The 22,169-nt window shown below is 41.6% G+C and overlaps 1 protein-coding gene across 1 annotated transcript in view; it reads left to right on the top strand.

The window, feature by feature from the left end:
* Positions 1–22,169, top strand: part of LOC114630727 (ankyrin repeat domain-containing protein 36C-like) — a gene marked incomplete at its 5' end in the record, with an annotated part of 109,288 nt that overhangs the window by 8,845 nt on the left and 78,274 nt on the right. Inside the window, 5 exon segments of the mRNA XM_028779014.1 lie at positions 2,586–2,671; positions 14,693–14,756; positions 18,937–19,059; positions 19,147–19,250; positions 21,110–21,167. Of these exon segments, the coding sequence (XP_028634847.1) occupies positions 2,586–2,671; positions 14,693–14,756; positions 18,937–19,059; positions 19,147–19,250; positions 21,110–21,167 (435 nt within the window).

Here is a 22,169-nt window from a genome sequence, read left to right as displayed (position 1 = left end):
GAGGAAATGCGTCCATGAGATCCAGCTGGAAGGCATTTTCTCAATTAGTGATCAAGGAGGAGGCCCCATTGTGGGTGGTGCCATCCCTGGGCTGGTAGTCTTGGATTCTGTAAGAAAGCAAGCTGAGCAAGCCAGAGGAAACAAGCCAATAAGTAACATCCCTCCATGGCCTCAGCTTCAGCTCCTGCTTCCTGATCTGCTTGGGTTCCACTCCTGACTTCCTTTGGTGATGGACAGCAATGTGGAAGTGTAAGCTGAGTAAACCCTTTCCTCCCCAACTTGCTTCTTGGTTATGATGTTTTGTGCAGGAATAGAAACCCTGACTAAGACACAATCCTTTCTTCCTTGTGGGATTTCTTTGAAGAGGAAGATTATGATTTGCCTTGGGGAAATAAAATGTATATATGTGTATTACATGTACAAAATACACATATATACATAAACATGTATTTTAGTTTCATAACTACTCTGTCAGGTTGCTGAATGGCTGTACTACATCTGCACAATGACTTCAGTTAGTGTGTGGGTACTTTTGGCCAGTAAGCTGTTTATCTTGGAGAAACTGACAGTTGAGTCTAGTCTAGAGTTTTGTTTTGTTTGTTTGTTTGTTTGTTTTGGAGTATGTATTATATAGATGCCTGTGTGTGTGTACATGTGTGTGCTATAATGATATTAAACCACAGGAGACAGAAATATTCTTAAAATAGATAGAAGCACACTGCTAGATCATCAAAGGGCCTAAAAGAATGTGCCAAAATTCCTGTAGCAGTTCAAGAAAGGATGGGGTGGGGGTGGGGCTTGTGAGGTGCTACCCTTTTCTGCTAAACTATTGACTATCCATAGATTCTGGAGATGGGAATCCTGTTGAGCCTACTGATTTACATGTACACTTGAATTGCTTGCTTAAAACAATAGAAAAATGAAGTAAATAAAAACCACTTTATTTTAGTGTCATGTAAGTTTGTAGAAGAGCTTGTTCTATGTTCTGTACTTCTATGTTGGAACAGACAGAAAAAACCCTGGAAACTTAGGCATTTATGATCAGGTTCTCAAAATCCATATTACAAAGTGATTGTGTTGGGTTTTCTAGCTCGTTCCATTGAGCATGACCAAATCTCTTCAGCTAAATGAACAATTCGTGTTTACCTAAGAATGACCAGTTCTGGAAGTACAGACTCAGTAACTGTATAGTAAATGTTTGAGTTCTGAAATGTTTGGTGTTGTAGATTTTGTTGTGCCCACTCTTCAATGATTAGAACACTAACATATGATTCCTGGGATCATTGTCTAGTATTTGGAGTGCTGGGACCCCCCCTCGTTGTCACCTCGCCTGCAGCTTCGCTGTGCTTCAGCTTGCTTGGGTGTAAGGTCCTCATGTTTGTGTGACCAAGAGCTCGTGGGATACTTTTATGTGTTAGAATCATTTCAATATTTTTGAATGTGAATTGATGAATTGCCAATAGGGTTTTCATGATGTAGATTTTAAAGTAATGCAGTGTGGATTATTCTAGTAATTATGCATCAAAATTTGAAAAACATTCTTAATGTTAAAGTTGTGTGATTTTAGATGATTTATTTTAAGGTACTACATCATAAATAAATAGGTGAGAAACTAAGGAAACAAAAGCAATAGGAAAGAAGGCTTGGACAGTATTTCTTATGTCCTTCAACTCTGATTTCAGGCTACAATTTTAGATTAGCATTTCTTAAACTTTCTAAACCGTGCATTTTGTTCATTAAATGCACTTTTTCACACTGAATTTTGATTACTATTTTTTTTTGTCCAAGTGGAATATGGAAGTCCTATTTTTTTCCAACTTGTGTTCCTAACCATAAGAAATGTCACAGTTTTCAGTACTCATAGTTAGCTTTGACTGGCTAACAGAATTACTTCATTATAGCAACAAAATGAAGGTTTTTATTCTGTGTTAATTACAAAAAGATTAATTAAGTCATAAGAAAAGTATTATTAGCAGTATACTAACCAAGGTAAAATATTATTGAAAGACAAACTTCTAGATTTTTTTCCTAAAAAGAAACTCATGTAAATTTAAACCATGCAAACACATTAAAACATCTAACAAGCAGACACTTTAAATTTCTCCAGTGTCCTACTGGGAGCATGGGTGCCAGGTGTTGGCACCAGGGGCCCTGACACCTTACATACAATTAAATGAATATTTTCCATAACATCTAGAGAATGTTGGTACCTATTGGAAAGTTCTTCACAGTGCATGTCCCTGAAACTTTACTTCCTTAACTCAAGACATTTGCCACAAAATACTAGGCAGAAGAGACAGGGAGTCTGGAGGTGTGAGCAGGGATGATAGGTGCTTTGGACCCTTAGGGACTATAGGAGTCCCAGGAGCAGCTATTGGCTGGCTTCTTTGAAAGACAGCCTGTTGAGGCACATGAGCCAACATGGGTCAGTATGCAGCCCTTCACAGTACGGGTAGCATCTGGAGGGAGGAGACGTTATTTGCCTGTGCCCCATGTTTGCAGTCACAGGTCCATTCATAAGATGCCACCACAGTTGAGAACTACATAAGTTAGTGAGTTCTTGGATTTCTTTTCTTTTCTAACAGGATGGCCACATACCATGTTCACACTCCACCAAGGAAGACAACCAAAGGATGAAGGAAAACATAGATGCAGTTGACAAGCTGGAGAGGTACAGCTGCTTGTACATTTTTTTAGTTAAAACAAGCTGGGGTGGAGTGTTACAGGATGGCTCCAAAGCTATGTAATATTAAACCGATAAGAAGAAACTCATTTGCAAGTACTGGTAGTTACTGAAAGCCATGCCCCCAAGACATGAGTTCATTGTAACAGCAATTATTCAGAGTGGGAAAGACAACCACAGATGATTTATGTTCCCCTTTAAAATTGCCTGATATTTGCAGTTCGCCGCCTGACTTTTGTCATAAGAGCTTAGACCAGTGAAAAGGGTTTCCAAGAATTACACTGATTGTTAAAGAACAGCCTCGAACTAACTGATCTAACTCTGTGTTTCATTTTCCTCAACTTCACATGTTCACCTACAGATTGGAGCTGAAATGATTTGGGATGTCTGTGCTTGAAGGTTTTTTGGTTTTGTTTTGTTTCGTTTTTAAGAATGTTGATGCTATGTTATCCGCGAGTGGCTATTAATTGAGATCATTCAATTATATCAGATTTTCCTTTACTTTTTCCTCTGAGAAGCATATTTGTGGGAAGAAAATCCTTTGATTGGATACAAAAGTCATAGGTACCATATAAAAGAAAGTGTCTTCATTAGAGTTTCACTGCTGTGAGCAGACACCATGACCAAGGCAACTCTTATAAGGTCAACATTTAATTAGGGCTGGCTTACAGGTTCAGCGGTTCGGTCCATTATTATCAAGACAAGAACATGGCAGCATCCAGGCAGCCATGGTGCAGGAGTTGCTGAGAGTTCTATACTTTATGTGAAGGCTGCCAGCAGAATACTGACTCCCAGGCAGCTATGACGAGGATGTTAAAGTCCACTCCCACAAAGCTATATCTACTCCAACAAGGCCACACCTCCCAACAGTGCCACTCCCTGGGCCAATAATATACAAACCATCACAGAAAGGATTCGGGTTTAGTTCCTTCCTTTCCTATTTGCTAGGTGTGCAACTCGGAACCATTAATAACATCCACTGTCTTTCCTGACACAGGGAGGGTGGCGCATGCTCATTGGAGGCTGCAGGAGGGCATTGCTTCCTTCAGCACTGACTTATCAGTATTATTTATTCACTTAACTACTTTGTCGCCGTACTTAGTGGGTTTCTACAAACTGCTTTTACTTCTTTGACCCTTACCCAAGCCCCAGCACTTTCCATCACACTCAGAGAGTAATGCAGAACTTTCCATCACAGCGCTGGCCCATAGCCTCGCTATGAACTTGTCCATTATCATCAAGGTGGGAACATGGCAGCGTTCAGGCAGACATGGCACTGGAGGAGCTAAGAGTTCTACATCTTGCTCCGAAGGGGAAGACAGGCATCCTCAGGCAGCTAGGAGGAAGCTCTCTAAGTCCATTCCCACAGTGACACACTCCGACAAGACCACGCCCACTCCAACAAGGCCACACTCCTAATAGGTCCTAGCATTTTCAAACTATGACAAAGGCCTTTGGCAAAATCTAACACCCGTTCATAATGAATGTCCTGGAGAGACTAAAGATACAGGGGACATAATTCAACATGATAAAGACTATTTACAGCAAGCCCACAGCCAACATCAACCTAAACGGAGAAAAACTCAAAGCATTTCCAGTAAAACCAGGAACAAAGCAGGATCTTTCCCTCTCTCCATACTTATTCAATACAGTGCTTGACGTTTTAGCTAGAACAATAAGACAACTGATGGAGATCAAGGGGATTCAAATAGGAAATGAAGAAGTTAAAGTATCCTTATTTGTAGGTAATATGATTTTATAGGTAAAAGACCCTAAACATTCCACCAGGAAATTTCTACAGCTAACAAACACTTTCTACATAATAGAATACAAAACTAGCACACACAAAAAAGCCAGTAGCCTTTAGGGTTTCTATCGCTGCAATAAAATACCATGACCAAAAAAGCAAATTAGGGAAAAAAGGGTTTATTTGGCTTACATTTCCACATTGCTATTCATCATCAAAGGAAGTCCCGACAGGAACTCAGGCAAGGCTGGAACCTGGAGGCAGGAGCTGATGCAGAGGCCTTGGACGGGTGCTGCTTTGTTCATCATGGTTTGCTCAGCCTGCTTTCTTATAGAACCTAGAACCACCAGCTCAGGGATGTCACTACCCACAATGGGCTGGGCCCTCCTACACTGATCACTAATTGAGAAAATGCCCTTCAGCTGGATCTCATAGAGTCATTTCCTCAATTGAGGTTTCTTCCCTTGGGATAAGTTTGATTTGTGTCAAGTTGACACAAAAGTAAGCAGCACAACAAATGACAAACGGACTGAAAAAAAAATCAGGGAAAAATACCTTTAATAGTAGCCTCAAAAATATCTTGAGGCAACTCTAAACCAGACAAGTGAAAGACTTGTATAATAAAAATGTAAGACATTGAAGAAAAAAATTGATGAAGATGGAAAAACCTCCCATGCTCATGGATTGATAAAATTAATATAGCGAAAATGGCCACCCTACCAAAAGCAATCTACAGATCCAACATAATCCCCATCAAAATTCCCACACAGTTTTTTACAGAAACTGAAAAAAAATCCCATATTTCAGCTTTATATGAAAACACGCACACACGTGAGCAGGCACATGTGTGTGTGTGTGTGCACACGCGCATGTGTGTGTTCATGTGTGTTTTCGAGCACACATGAGTGTGCACACATGTGCACACACACACATACACACCAGTATAGCTAAAACAATCTTCTATAATAGAAGAACTGCTGGAGGTGTCACCATCCCAGATGTCAAATTGTACTACAGAGATAATAGTAATAAAAACAGCATGACATTTACATAAAAACAGACATGTTGATCAATGAAATGGAATCTAGGAACCTGCAGGCATAAGTCCACTCACCTGAGTTTTAAGACAGCATATTCAACAATGATGCTGGTCAAATTGGATGGCTACATGGAGAATAATGCAGCTAGATACTTATCACCCTGCACAAAACTCAACTCCAGATGAGTCAAGGACCTCATCCTAAGGCCTGATGGGAGGGAAAGTGGGAGAACTTTTTTGAACTCACTGGCCCAGGAAGACGCTTCCTGCAGAACACTGCACAAGCACTAAGAACAACAGTTAATGCACAGGACCTCATGAGACAGAAAAGCTGCTGTATGGCAAAGGACAACAACATCCAGGCAAAGTGGCAGGCTACAGAATGGGGGAAGAAATCTCTACCAATTACAGCTTTGATCGAGGGATAAAGAAAACAAATAATCCAATTGGAAAGTGGGATACAGAACGAAGCAGAGAGTTCTCGAAAGATGAAACACAAATGGCTGAGAAACATTTTTTTAAAACATTCAACATCCATAGTTATCAGGGAAATACAAATTAAAACTATCTTGAGATTTCATCTGGCATCAACCAGAATGGCTAAGATCAATAAAACGAATGACAGCTCATGCTGGCAAGGATGATGTGAGGAAAGGGGAACACTTATTTATTTCTTGTAGGAGTGCAAACATGTACAACCACTATGACAATCAGTGTGGCAGTTCCTTGGGAAGCTGGGAATAATCTGTCTCAAGATCCAGATACACCACCTACCCTTGGGCATCTACCCAGAGGACTCAACATCCTGCTTAGCCATGGTCCTTGCTGTTATATTCACAGTAGCAGGGAAATGGAAACAACCTAAATGTCCTTTAACCAACAATGGACAATGAAAATGTGGCACATACACAATGTGGAATATAATTTAGGTGTAAAGGAAAATGAAATCATCAACTTGTCATGTAAATGGATAGAACTAGGAAAGATCATATTGAATGAGGTAATCTAGCCTCAAAAAGATAAATATCACATGCTCTCTCTCATTGGAGGCTCCTAGCCCCAAATCTTCAGATGTGAGTGCATAGCCTGCAGCTGAAAGAGGATCGTTGCCAGGAAGGGAGTTTGGGAAGCAGTAGAGGGGGGAATAGCAGGAATCAAGTGATCTGATGGGGGAAATGGAAAAGGATCTTTCGGGGGGGGGGATGATACATGCAGAGGGAGAGAGGAGATAAAATAACAGTAAGGATGTCTGAGAAGGCACAGGGAACCATACTATCAACCATTCACCTAAAACCCTGCAATATACACAATTCACTGTACAAAGATGCATATGTAGTTTTAATGAACTTTCTCATCTTGGCTGATGATGTCCTCTCTAAGAGCCAAAGTCTACAACCAAAACCCCCAATAGCAGACAGAAGAACCCTCTTTTGAGTTGTTGGACAGGTCTGTCCCAAGAAACTCCGCAAACAGAGTCTATTACTATTGCCCTTGGTTGTTTCCCCAGGGGTGGAAGGTAAGTCTCTATGGCTGAAAATACCATGCACTTCAGAATCAGAACCTAGAGACCCCTGAGCTAGAACTAACCTGAAAGCCTCTTCCCTGAGACTTTACAGAACCAGTAAGGCACCATGCAAGCTTCCAAAAGAGGGAGAAGACCACCAGTCCTACCTAGCTATGCTGCCTGTGAATCATATAAATTACCAGCACGGCACAGCGACCTTAGTGATGCAATAGTTGCTCTGTTTGGACTTAAGTCTCTAATTGGACTAAGAGCCACTCAATAAGAAGGAAGCCATGCCAGCTACTTAGTGCTAGGGAAATCACAGATCGTGGAAGAGAATCTTACTACCTTACTAAACCAGCACAATCTCTAACAACAATCTATAAACATTTGTTCCTGTGCCAACAGATAAATATAGTCTTCACCCTTCATTAAGAAAATGTCCCCTTGCAACTGATGGAGATAACTACAGAAAAGAACAACCAGTCAAAATGCCGAGTTGTAGAGCTCAGTCCTTATGGATGCATCTATAAAACAAGCCCCACATCCAAGGCTCTGGAAGCTGTGGAAGAGAAAATTGAAAGATTGTAAGAGCCAGAGGACCAGGGAGTTTGCTTTGAGAGTGTATCTCCTAGTAATGTCACCAACATGGTTGCCCAAACATGAGTTGAATAAGAACAATACCAATGGACATGCAAAGTGGATGTACATGAATGTGTGCCTGCGTGCATGCGTGTGTGCATGTGCGTGTGTGTGTGCACGCATGCCATAATAATGAAATAAGAGACCATGAATTCGAAGGAGAATGGGAAGGGTATATGGAAAGGTTTGGAGGGAATAAAGTAAAGGGAGAAATGTTGCAATTATAATCTCAAAAAGAAAAAAACTGTGTGCTCTAAGCTGTTTCTGCTACCATGCCTCCACTCTGAACTCTAACCCTCTGAATCCATAAATCCCATTAGACACTTTTTTAAAATAAGTTGCCTTCATCACAGCATTTATCACAGCAACAGAAAAGTAAGACCAGAAGCCACTCTGAGCAGCTACCTAGGTGCCCCGTATGTAGCCACAAACAGCACACAAATTCGTTGTTCTCCACCCCCCACACTTTATACAGAATCCACATTAGCCTATGGATCCACGGTGATGGTCTTTGGTGGGTTCCTTTGCTTTTCCACTGTAAACTTGAGAGGTTCAAATAACGCTGGAGGAAGTTTGCTTTCTTATGTGAAGTCTCAGGGGTGGGCTGCCCCACTGTGCTCTTCTCCTGGGTAGTTGCCATATTTGGTCCCTCAAATGATCTGTTGTAGATGGTAAGGAATCTCTCCCAGAGAACTTGCTGTTCTTCCCCAGTTGTCATGGAGATTAAGTATCATTCTGTGGGTGATATGCTGTGTGTTCATATGTGTGTGTCAAGAATTTGATCAGAGGCTTGGTATGGCAGTGTAAGCCTGTAATTCCAGCACTCAGAAGGCAAAGGTAGGCAGGTCTCTGTGAGCTCCAGGGCACCCAGACTACAAAGCGAGACCTTTTCTCAAAATAACTGACCAGCCAATAAACAAGCAATGTGGCTCAGTATGAAGGAATAGTGGTCATCCCTCCAGCTCTGGTCTTTGCTTTTACTAGTTTTTCATGCATAGTTGTGATTCATTAGTGTTATAATTGCTGCCAACTATGTTAAAGTAATGAGAATTTATAGTTACAAGTAATTATCTTATCTTCAGAATTACACATCACAAACATAAAACAGGTAATAATCTAAGAGATCTAATTTAAGAGATTTCTGCTAAGTGTAGACATTGGTTTTTGTTTTATTTTTTTTAGATTTATTTACTTATTTTATGTATATGAGTACATTGTAGCTGTCTTCAGACACACCAGAAGAGAACATCGGATTCCATCACAGATGGTTGTGAGCCACCATGAGGTCACTGGGAATTGAACTCAGAGCCTCTTGAAGAGCAGTCAGTGCTCTTAACCCCTGAGCCATCTCTCCAGCCCCAGTGTTTGTTTGCACCTGTGATATGACACATCTTTGGGATTCTAAAGAAGTTCAGCCTTAGAGAGCAAAGTATTCTGTTACTTTGTTATTTCTCTGTTCGTGTTTTTTAACTTGTCAAGTCTTGAACATTCCATGATAAAAACAAGCCAATAAAATACTTGTCTTTTAGAAGAACTTGCATATAAGAAAAGAAACTTGTCTGTTTGGAAAACAGTCTTAGGCACTTTCAGCGATGTCAAACTGGTCCAGTTTCTTGTCTGGGCTGTATTACTTTAGATTCATGTCCATTTCGTCTACATTTTTATATTTTATTCTTTGATTGAAAACTTTGTAAGAAACTTTGGTCTCTTAACCTCATAATTTTCATTCCCATAATCTATAAAATAAGCCTTCAATTGTTTAATGTCATTGTTTAATACTTTTCATATGACTACTAAAATATTAATCTTGCTTATAACATTTTATGCATTGTAAAAGCCAAACTGCTTCAAAACACACAGAGAAGGAACTTGAAATTTGTGAAGATTGCAATTCAGGTCAGTCCTCTGATTAACTCAAATCCACCTGCCCTTGATAAAGTGGGAGTAAGAAAGACTGATGAAGTAACATTTGTGATGTCAGTGTACAGATTGAGTTTGTATTTGTGTGCAGGAGTGCATGCATGCATGTATGTGCGTGTGTGTGTGTGTGTGTGTGTGTGTGTGCGTGTGCCTGTGCCTGTGCCTGTGTCTGTGTGTCTACGTTTGTTTGTTACTCTATTATTGATCTGAATCTGTAACCTTCCTTTTATAAGTATATTTTCTGTTCTGGGGAAATGCTAGAGTCCAACCATTTGTTTTCTCTAAGTAGAGTGAGGAGGAAAGTTCTCTGATTATAGTGATTTCATATGTCTTTGTTTCATTTCCTGTTGCTGTGATTAAAAATACCCTGGAAAAAGCTCCTTAGAGGAGAAAGGCATTATCTTAGTTTACAAGTCCAGAGTTGGCAGCAGCCAGAGCTTGAGGTAGCTGGTTACATTAAGTCTGTGGTCAGAAGAAGAGAGGAGTAGATGCACGCATGCTTGTGTTTAGCTTTTCTCTCCACTCTTACAGAGTTCACGATCAGTTGCACAGGGAATTGTGCCGCCCATAGTGGTAGGTAGGGTCTGTCTTTTCACCTTAGTTAATGAACCAAAGGTAATCCCCACAGATTGGCCATAGGACAACATAATCTAGACAAGCCCTCACTGAGATACCCTGCCTAGGGGATTCTAGACTGAGTCAAGTTGACAATTAAAAGCCACCATCACTCTATTATTGCCACATTCTGGAAGCTTGAGCAAGTTAATAGGTGTTTTTTAATTTAAACTTAATTTAATGTGTATGGGTGCCTTGTACATGGCCCGTGCACCATGTGCATATCATGTACCCTCAGAGGCTAGAAGAGGGCATCAGATTCCTTGGAACTGGAGTTACAGATGATAGTAAGCTGTCATGTGGGTTCTGGAAATTGAACTTATATCCTTGGAGGATCAGTCAATGCTCTCAACTGCTGAGCTACCCTTCCAGCTCCAATAAGTTTATTTCTACATTTTTTTCTCTCAGATACCAACTTTCTTGTATCTTTTTAGGCACCTGTCTGTTGGTTTTGTAAGAGTGGATAAACATATAAAGGGGTGTTCTTCCTGTGGGATCTTTCTAATGAAAGCAAAATGGAAGTGGCTATTAGCATCTTCCCACCACACTGCACCATGCCTACAGACTGCTCTTACACAGCACGGTTTTTAATGAAAACCTAGAGAAGTTGTGTTTTGTAATAATAAAGTAAGAACAGGATGGTCCCTGGTGTCATTGATCCAGAAAACCGCAGAGCCATTTGACACAGCCAGGTTTAGTGCTGTCTTTGCTGACAGCACAGTTTGCTGTCAGTCTGGCAGGCTTCTGTCGTGACTGTGAGGCTGTGCAGAGGCATTTAACTGTCATAGATTACATTTCGAGACCCTTCTTTTCCCTACCTTTTATTTGAAATACATAAGAGGTTAAGAGTTCCCAATGCCCTCACTGCCAGCCATTGGTCTAGTCAGCCTTCCTGGTCGAACACGCACCAGCTCTGACAAAGGACGTCCCAGCCATGTAATGTAAAGATTAAGCTTCTCTGTTTTCTTCATTTTTCTATTCATTTTGTTGATTTAAAATGTAGTCTTTCTTTATCTTTAGAAGCAGATACATGCCCTGAATGCTACTCTAAAACAAGGTAAGATTTGATTAATTTGTTTAAGCCAGTCTTTAGTGAATGCAGAGAAAAGAAACAAGTTTTTGTTGTGTGTTACCTGGGCTACATTCAATATGATGAACATAACACTTGCCTCTTCAGAGCAATCACAGAAGGTATGCAAAGTGTTCTGGTAAAACTTACTTCTCATGCCAGGTGGTGATGGTACAGGCCTTTAATCCCGCACTTGGGAGGCAGAGGCAGGTAGATCTGTGAGTCTGAGGCCAGCCTGGTCTACAGAGTGAGTTCCAGGACAGCCAGAGATACACAGAGAAACTGTCTCACACATCAACAATGAAAACCAATCAACCAAACAAGAACTAACCAACCAACCAGCCACAAAACAACACCACCAACAAGGAAAGAACACACTTGTCCCCATAATTGGCCACTCTCATCAGAAGGCAGGTTAACTTGCTCACTATCCTATCAGTGATGTGTATCTGACCTACAATTTGACCGTCTGCCTGCATAACTTTATGACACGGTCTCTTCTTCCTCTGCCTAGATTAAAAAGACCCAAATACAGGTCTATATAACACCAATTCAGAAAGTCAAGTTTAGACTCTGTTGTTTTTTCTTCCATGCATCAACAAAATCCAGTAATTTATTATAACACTCTATTGGTAGTCATTGGCTTGTTTTTAGTAGTTAAAGGTTTTAGGGAAGCTCTCACTAACGTGTGGCCATAGCACAAACATTGATATAGAATTGATATATATTATATATTATATATAATTACTCTACTAGAAGTGAAGAACAGTTACATGTTGTATAAATAATACTAAAAAATCTCATTGGGAGATATTTTCACTGACTTTTCTACTTGCCAACATTTTCCTTTCCAATGAATATACTACTTTTATGAATGATTACTTCAGCTTCTCTTTCATTATTTTTTTTTATATCTGACTGCTAAGTGTTCCTTTACATGTACAGTTCATGACTTCAGGGAATGCTGAAGACTAATCTAACTACCTGTGGTTACTTGAACCTGTGTTTAGAATTCCTCTCCACACATCCCCTCCCACACTTGGCTAATCTGTCAGAGAGCTTGGGACTAAAAGACTCTGAAATGGCTTCTTTGGATACACCAACCAGCAGCAATGAGACTCATGACTCTTAAGCCAGTAGCACCCAGACCCCCCCCCCCAATTATTAGATTAGTGTTTTAGTAACATAGCGGGTGACTATAGAGAAGCCCAGAGGAGAGGATAAAGATGGGAACAGCAAGTGCAACACATTCCAGGCACCACAACAAAGTCAACAGACAGGGTCTATGCAGGAACAACTTCTGGGTGATGCTCACACATTTAGAAAAGAGATGAGCACTTTGGGGATTGTAGCATACGTGATAAAGGTAATTTGGAAATCCTTAGCGCAGAATCTAGAAGAGCATATCAGAATAAAGAATTCAAAGGGGAGGTAGGGGAGAGGCTGGGAGGAGAGGAGGGAGGGGGAACTTCGATAAGAATATAACATGTGAGAGAAGCATAAATAAAAATTAAAAAACGAAATCAAAAGTTCTGTTAAACAGGGCTAAAATAACTTGAGCTAGTCAAAGCACCTGTAATGGCAGCAGATGTCTCATCCGCTGCAGTGTTAATTCATACACAGTCACTTAGAAAAGGGCAAGTTGAATCTGTGGCCTAGAGAAGTCCTACCAGACCAAGCTGAGGCCGAGGCGTGGCTCCTCAAGGGTGTTTGCCAGGCTTGAGAAATAAGGCTGCACTGTTAATCATTTGAGTCGATCTGATCTTTCCTCAGGAGTCCATGCTTTCACAGGATTGAGCTTTACGGTCAGAGAAAGTGTGGATTAAATGCATTAGTGATTGGTTCTGAGTCACCATCATCATGCATTGGTGTCTCATTGAGGAAAGAAATAAAAGCATTTCCCTTTGGAGTCATTTAACCAAGAACAAGTCCAGATTTGAATTCTGTACTTCATGCTCCTGTGTGTTTCATCCTGTGTGTATCTCCTGACACAAATACCCTTGACAAAGACATTTTTTTTTCTGTCTTTACTGAAGAGCACAGAAAGCATCACATGGGGGTGGAATGGTACACTTTACAGAAATCTTTGACAGAATGTTTACAGAGATCAAGTTATTGACACCAACCTACCCAGATGACAAACAGTACTACAAGCATGTTTACCAGCTGGTATCCAAAAGCTGAGTTTAACATTTATGGTAAATGTTTTACTCTCTAAGATTTCGTTCAACTTCTTCTTCTTCTTCTTCTTCTTCTTTTTTTTTTTTTTTTTTTTTTTTTTTTTTGGTTTTTCGAGACAGGGTTTCTCTGTATAGCCCTGGCTGTCCTGGAACTCACTCTGTAGACCAGGCTGGCCTCGAACTCAGAAATCCACCTGCCTCTGCCTCCCAAGTGCTGGGATTAAAGGCTTGCACCACCAACCTCTTTATCTGCTGCTTTCAGCAAATGATATCGTTGTATTATCAAGGGCAAGGGAGGGTCTGTAACTTGAGATTATAGCTGTGCATAAGCATAGGCTGTAAATCAGCATAGGCTGATTACATGGGAAATCTAAGCCAAGGAACAATGTTTGTCACATGGTTCTCTTAAAATCAGGTTAAACAAACAGGCTGAGGACACAGCAGGATTGTAGTCTTAAGTGACAGAAAGGTGTATTATTAACTCTAGCTGTGATGTCCAGCAAATCAGTCTTTCAGAATGTGAAAGATACTTTTATCATACTACACTGCCATAGGAGAATATGATCGAGCCCTGAAGAAGGGGATTGGGGAGTGGAGTGCGTAGGAGGGAAGATATTCCTGGAGAATTAGATGCTCTGTTACCAGGGCCCCCACATCCTCTTCCTGGAGTGTGAATGAGCCTATGAGGAATTTTTGCTGATTTGTGAAGATCTGAAAATGAAAGTTATTTGAAAAAATAATTGTTTTTTTAAATAATTTTTAATGTTTCCATCTCTCTGAAGAGAATGTGGTCAGTAACGGTGTAGACATGTGATCTTTAACTACTGTCCTCTACTTCTGGGGAGACTGTGCTGTTTTAAGGCAGCACAACACCCTAGCATCTTTCAGCCTATGGTTTGAACTATGAAGGATCAAGATGTCCAATTCTGAATGAATTGCAGTTGTTAACCAGGAGGATACATCAAAGAGGGAACACTATTTCAGCCTTGTTTCGTATTTCTCTTATAATTCAGGCAGCAAAGCTATGTGTGAGCCAGTAGTTGGGTTTTCATTTCAGCCTTCAAGAGAGGCAATCTGTAAAGACACGTGGGCGGGGGTCTCTGCCGATATGCAGAGTTCCATTCTTTGTCACGACTATAAAGCTACCTCTGAATATAGACAGTTGAGGCAGAAAGGGGTAGAAATTGCTTGTTTGTTTTTTAAACAGAGACAACTTTAACTATCTCATAAAGAAATGGCACAGATAACTGATCACCAAATGTCCCCTCCCCTTGTTTATTTTTATTCTTTAAGCTTCGCCCACAGACCTAGCTCCGAGCCCGTAGAAGCAGAAGATGAGCCTACCTTGAGTTCCAAGGTAAAAAGCCCCTCTATGAAATTAATTTTCTCTTTCTGAATTTTTTTTCTATATATTCTTACACTCAGCAATGGTCTGCTATCATTGCATCTGAAAAGTCAGCCAAAGAGAAGTGTTTATATGATTGTGACCAGCTGGGCTTCTCGCTGCTTTGTTTTACTTTGAGTGGTGACAGAGGCAGTGGCTACTCTGTGCATCAGGTGTGGAAAATGCATACCGGAAAAAACACCATGAGGCTTGGTTTTCACAATAGAGCAAATCTGAAATTTGAGCCAGGAACTTTGGGATAAATATAGATTATTGTGCTTTGATTTTTTAACTGGGGGCTGGAGAACTGGCTCAGTGTTAAGAGCACTTGTTGCTCTTACAGAGGCGGTTCCCAGCACCCATATGGTGGCTCGCAACCATCTGTAACTCCAGTACTCCCAGATCTGAAGACTTCTTCTGACCTCCACAGGCATCATGCACGCACGGGGTGCACATACATACACGCAGGCAAACATTCATACACATAAAATAAAATAATGGAAAAAGATTTAAAAAATAGTTTACTTGTGTGACTTTAATTATATTCATGTTTCAAAGCTGTAAGGAAACTGAAAATTTATGTCACAGCTGATGGATCTGCCTGTGGTTTGAACACTATCCACGAATGGAGCTTCTGTGGGGCTCCTAACAGTGGTAGCAGGCGTGCCTCTGACTCTCTTGCCTGCTCTTGGGACTCTTACTCCTATTGGGTTTCCTCACCCAGCCTCTCTATAAGGTATTTTTCCCAGTCTTACTGTATCTTGTTTTGTTGAGTTTAGCTGTTGTCTCTTGGAGGCCTGCTCTTTTCTGACTGGAAGTGGAAGGAGAGTGGATCTGGGAGAGAGGGGAGGTGAGGGGGCTGGGGAAGTGAAGGGAGGGGTATAAAGAAGAACCTAGTTTCAATTTAAAAAATAATTTAAAAAATGTACAACTAAATAATATATTTTTTTGTCCAAATAGTTACAAGCTAGTACAAGTAACCAATAGTTCAATAACCGTAGTGTAAAAATTTAATTTCTGAAGTTTTGTGCTTAGATTTTAATATCAGCTCACAGTCTTAGTTTTATATTCTAATGGTTTAGATTTTAGAAGGTCTTTACTTACTCATTTAAATTCTCATTTTAAGTCTTCTGCACGTTGTGAGCTAGCAGAGGGCCAGAAACCTGTGGGCAGGTCACCTTTTGTTCCTAGAATAGAGTTTCACGCTAAAACAGAATTTTAATATATTTCAGTGTGAAGAAACACACAGAAGACTACTAGCAATTAACAATATCAAGCATTTTAAATGTGCCTCAAATTCATTATCCTTCCTGATGTTTAGGACGTGTCCTCTGGGGTGGTTTGCTCTAAGGAGCTGTGTCGCAAATGAGAAGGGAAAATTTAGGACAGGCCATCAGAGCAAAGACTTAGAGCACCTCAGAGTCCTCTGACTCAGACTCTCGGACTCTGACTGGGGCTTATATGGGCAGTTCTCATGCTCCGACTCAGACTCTCGGACTCTGACTGGGGCTTAGATGGGCAGTTCTCATGCGTTTCGGCTCCTATGTTCTGACTAAACGTGTGCTTTCTTATTACACACTGTTGTCTCTCATCCGATCATTTCTCCTGACTAAAAGCCAAAGCAAGACTTCTGTTTCCAACTTGTCTTTCTCTGTGTTAGAAATGGTTCAGTTTCATTCCGGAGTAGATAACAAGCTCGTATGTTGGTGTCTGTCACTCTGGTACTGCATGTTTGTTACAAGGCAACCTCCACCTCAGTAGCAGCCCTTACCAGTGCAAAGATTCTTAATCTGTGTTACAAAACCAAGAAAATTGATCATGAGACACAGCATTATTTAAAATGTAGAACAGATGTTCTCTGCAGCAGCTCGGAGTTTTGTTTTTGTTTTTGTTTTTTGTTTTTTTTGTTTTTTTGTTTGTTTGTTTTTGCATCCACGTGAGTATGAAATCAAAGCACAGAGGGAAACAACTAGTGAGCAAATTCAGCTTTGGCTGTTTTCTAGGAGCTATGACGTGGCACTCAAAAATAATGACACACGCATTGCCATAGAATCGATAGAACTCTCAGCAGTAGAATTTCCTGCTGACTCAGCCCTCCAGTGACGCCATTTTGTATGACCCTGGGAAATTTTTGTTAACCTTAACATTTTTTTGCCTTTTTTTTTTTTTTGGTTTTTTTGAGACAGGGTTTCTCTGTGTAGCCCTGGCTGTCCTGGAACTCACTCTGTAGACCAGGCTGGCTTCAAATGCAGAGATGTGCCTGCCTCTGCCTCCCAAGTGCTGGAATTAAAGGCGTGCGCCACCACAGCCCAGCGATTTTTTTGCCTTTTAAACTGTAAAATGCCATTTGAGTCCAGGGCCAAGTACATGTGAGGAGGGGCTTGAATGCTCCCTGTGTCTGACCTCTTGCCCACCCCCTCACCACCACACTGTTCCCTCCCAGGATGGCTACTGAATCCAAATTGCTACAGGTTCAGAAAGTATGTGAAAACTAATAAATGTGCTATTTTAATGGTGGCAAATATGTGGTACTTAAAATCATTTGTCCAGTTTTAAACTATATTTATACATGGTCCAATTAGGAAATATGATCCATCAGTATCTGCTTAGGCATAGGAAAAGAAGGTTGGTTGATTTTAAAATAGGGTTTTGTTTTTCCTATGACATCATAATGGCACTTCAAAGGCTTAATTGTATTAAGCCTTATACACGTTTATATTTTAGTAGTATCTTGAGGTCAATTCTCAATAAATTGCTTCTATTTCCTTAGACTGTGTAGCTCAGGGCTGGAGAGTTGGCTCAGTGGTCCCTTCTCAGCATCGTGTGGCAGCTCACACTGTAACTTCAGTTCCAAGGGATCCAGTGCCCTGTTCTGGCCTCTCCTGGCACCAGACACACATGCAATGTCCATATATACATGCAGACAAAGCATCCATTCACATGAGTAACTTTTTTAAATTAAAAAACAAAAATCCCATTTGGTTCAGTCATCACTTGATGTCCTGGAATGTTTAGGACAGCTAGCAAGGAGAAACTCACTAATTGGCCGCTGTTGGATGAAGGCAGAAGAAACTGGACGTTCTGGGAAGTGTGAGAACTGGACTACTGGGGGTCCTGGAGACCCACCCGAGGCATGGCACCAGTGTAGGAAGCCTTGGAGTTGGGACAGAACTCACCCAGACAGCAAGTTCTCAGCACAAAGGAGAGTAATTACCCCAGAGGGACAAGCAGGGTTTTAGGGGGGCTGGGGGTGGGAGGGTGCTGCGGATAAATTGGACGAAGGCTACTGCAGGTGTCTCTGCAGGAGTGAGTTTTAAGGAGAAAAGGGGGCGTCTGTGCTAGAATGACACCTGATTGGTAAATCCCGATTGGCCAGGTTAACCAGTGTTAGCCTTTTGATTGGACAGGTTAACCAGTGTTAACCGAATGATGCCTTTTGATTGGTGGACCTTGGTGTTTAGTCTCAGGAATGAGTCAGTGGCCAAATAATGAAATGGACCCTGGGAGCTAGCTTTACAAATGTAGTCTCCTGCTTTAGCAAGGGAGAGGGGATGGAAAAGAGCAAAGCGTACTGGCGCCGTGTTTGCCGCGTTCACACTGTTAGAGAGCCCGTCATTTGTTTTGCAGAGGACCCAGGTTCTGTTCCCAGTGCCTGCATGGTATAACGCCAGTCCCCGGGATTCAATGCTCTCTTGTGACCTACCAGATATGCACCGGGTATACAGACATATATACAAGCAAAACACTCCAAAACATAAATAAATCATTAAAACACAGTGTACAACAAAATCCAAATGTATAAATTCTAAAATATTAAAGTAGAAGAGATTAAAATAAAAATCTCCCAGCCGAGAAAGAGTCCCGTGACCAAAGTGGTCTTTTTCTGGATGTCCCAGGTCTAACACAGGCCTGCACATCAGAAGTTTCTCTTAAGTCAGAAGCTTTTCTTTGGTGTCTTTCTGCATAATACTTCCTGATACTGTGGTTCTAAGTGGTGTGGAAGGCTCACTCACTGGTGTCTGTCGCAGCTAGTTGTGGCGTGCACTTCCTGTGATTCGGCATCGCTCCTCTAAGCAGTGATGTAGATGGCAAGTGGACTTCAGGGTGTGGATTCTCTGAGACTCAAACACCACTCTTCTGCTTTTCCGTGCAGCCTCCTGTGTCCCAGTCACCCATGCTCACCGAGTCTAGCCTCTGGGTTGGCTATCCTGCAGATTGGCCTGAACCCATTAAGTTTTCCAGACAACGAGCAGTCTACAACCCAACCGAATGGAGGGTAAAGCTGGCTTTAACAAGATTTTTAACTTTGCTGAAAAATATGTAATGTTGTGTTTTTAAAATAATTTACACTTTTTTAATACAGGAAGACATGGAATCCCGGTCAGTTCCTCTAGAAGAAAGCAAACAGCAGGTGGCAGTCTTGCTGGGAAAAGAGGCAAACATACAGACACACGAGTTGCAGACCAGGTACAGGCTTTCATTTCTCTGAGTAAAACCAGCTTAGTGCCATCAGAAGGGACGAGAGCTTCGTGCACCAGACATACTAGATTTATAGAAAAAAATTAACACCGTGATCAAATAGTTTGCAGTTTTATGTTCAATTCCACATTGGCCTGTGGGTGTCGCCTTTAGTTTGTGAGTGCTTGTACCATCTACCAGCATGCAAGGCCTACACACCTGTTTGATTCATTTTTTCCATCCCAGAAAACTACAGTTGTGCAGCAGGCATGGTGATGGGAGCCTGCAACCCTAGCACTCTGGAGGTGGAGGCAGACATGAGTTTAAGGACAGCCTTAGCTATAGTCCACCCCCAGCACTGCAGGAAGGCAGGAAAGAAGGAAGGAAGGAGGGAGAAAAGGAAGAAAGGAGGGAGAAAGGCAGGGAATGAGGGAAAATCAGGAGAAAACTGCAGTTCCAGAACCAAACACTTCACACTGGTCCGGGGCCTGCACAGCCTGGCAGACATCTTTGTTCCCCCATCTTTCTTGAGAACGTGGTGTATGATCATCACGGACCCGGCAAACACGCTTCGCACCTCATTATTTTTCTCACCTTCCCCTTCTCCCCCTAGCAAGCGGGTCTGTTGGACCTGGAGCAACACAGGTACAGGCTTCCAGTAGTTTTCTCTCATGTTTTGGCACTTTCTGTCTGAACTCACTATGTGCCTGTGAGTAGTGTCCTTGAGCTCAGCTTCTCCGCCCTGCCCCAGGGCCTCCCAGGACACGGGGGGGCCGGGGGGGGGGCCCCCCAGGCCATGGCTGTTTCTGGCCCACCATATAATCAAGCTCCATGTAAATTACTCTTTGGGCCTCACCACATATTTTCCGAAGTGTCTGAAGCCCAGAGCTGGCTCATTTGTAGTCACAGCTCTGATTAAACTTTTCCAAAGACTGAACATGGATCCATATGTAATTGCTGCTAAACATTACTTGAAAGAGAATTCCAAGAAAGCTAGCTCAAGACAGAAAGGGAGGCCAAGTTTATGCTTCATATGTGGGCTCAAATTAAAGGGCCCATTTCATTTTCCAAACCAGTGCAAACTATATTCTGATTTTAGGAATACAAGTTTCAGTGTGTCACACACTGTTCAGTTGGATCATTTCAGATAGTTGTGAAAAGAGAAAGGAATCTGTAATAGAAACTTGGGTTACAGCATAGATGATGGCTGACTTAGTTGTTAGTTAGCTTGGTTGCTATTGCTGTGATGAAACACCATGACCAACACAAACTGAGGGAAGAAAGGGTTTATTTGGTTTACATGTCCACATCTCTGGTCATCATTGAAGGAAGTCAGGACAGGAACTCATGCAGGGCAGGAACCTGGAGGCAGGAGCTGATGCAGAGGCCATGGAAGGGTGCTGCTTACTGATTTGCTTCTCATAGCTTGCTTAGCCTGGTTTCTTATAGAACCAGGACCACCAGCCTAAGGATAGTACCACCCACAGTGGGCAGGGTCCTTTCTCATCAATCACCAATTAAGAAAAGCTTCTGCCTTGTTTTGTATTATCATTTGTTTTGTATTTGTGTTAGATATCACACACTGAATGTAGCAAAACTCATGTGAACCAATAATCAGTTGTTTTAGTTCAGCTCTTGAGGAAGGAAATTTGCATGCCCAGTGTCTAATCATTTTAACCCCTGAAAATATTTTGGCCGTCTGTCATTCTTTGGTGAGAGAAGTGGAGGCAGAGGAGGTAACTAAAAGCTTTGGCTTTTTTTTAAACAAAAACTAAGTTTTAAATATACAAATAAGAATACGTTTAATATACACATTCCAGAACTTTTTAAAGAACAGAACTGATCCTATTGTGTGTTTCACTCTGAAGGGTTTTCGAGGAGCCTGGTGCCAATGATCCCGACCTGCCAGCAAAAGAAAATGCTAAGGTAATGCTGTTTTATTCTATTAATTTTCTTGTTCCGAATCCAGCTTTTTCAATATTTATCCTTAGTTATATGGTGCTTTCTCTATTATCATTTTTATGTGGAAAGTTTGCCAGAGAAAACCTTCCTAGACAGTTTTATGTAGTTGATTTGTTTTGAGTTTTTGTTTTTGAGACATGGTCTCTCTGTGTGTCAGCAGGTTGTGACCTGTGAGTCACAACCCCTTTGGGGTAGAGTGACCTTTTCATGGATTTCATATCAAATACCCTACATATTAGATGTTCACACTATGATTCAAACAGTAGCAAAATTCTAGTTATAAATTAGGGACAAAACTAATTTTATGGTTGGGGGGTCACCACAACATGAGGAACCTTATTAAAGAGTCACAGCATTAGGAAGGTTGAAAACCTTTGCTCTATATAAGCCTGGCTATCTTAGAACTCACTATAAGGACCAGGCTGGCCTCAAACTCACAGAGATCCTCCTGCCTCTGTTTCCTGAATGCTGGAATTAAAAGTATGTGCCACCACAACTGGATTGCAGATGATTGTTTTTTTAATTTTGATGAAAGCCAAAGAGATAGTAAACACTTGGAAGCCATGAGAGCTGAAGGAATGGCCCAGAAATGCATAATGACAGGGAAGTAGTTCATTGACATGTCTTAGTCACATTTCAATTGTTGTGACAAATCACCACGTCCAAGGCAACTTACAAAAGAAAGTGTTTAATTTGGAGCTCATGGTTCCAGAGAGTTAGAGTCCATGAAGATCATGGTGGAAAACATGCCAGCGTGTGGCAGGCAGTGGGCAGTGGGCAGTGGGCAGGAAGGCAGCAGGCAGCAGGTAGGAAGACAGCAGGCATGAAGGCAGTAGGCAGGAAGGCAGCAGGCAGCAGGCAGGAAGGCAGCAGGCAGCAGGTAGGCAGGCAGCAGGCAGCAGACAGGAAGGCAGCAGGCAGGAAGGTAGCAGGCAGCAGGCAGCAGGCAGCAGGCAGGAAGACAGC

This window comes from Grammomys surdaster, unplaced genomic scaffold (assembly GCF_004785775.1).
Source record: "Grammomys surdaster isolate TR1022 unplaced genomic scaffold, NIH_TR_1.0 67, whole genome shotgun sequence".
Taxonomy (NCBI): Eukaryota; Metazoa; Chordata; class Mammalia; order Rodentia; family Muridae; genus Grammomys; species Grammomys surdaster.
This window is presented reverse-complemented; position numbering and strand designations above follow the sequence as displayed.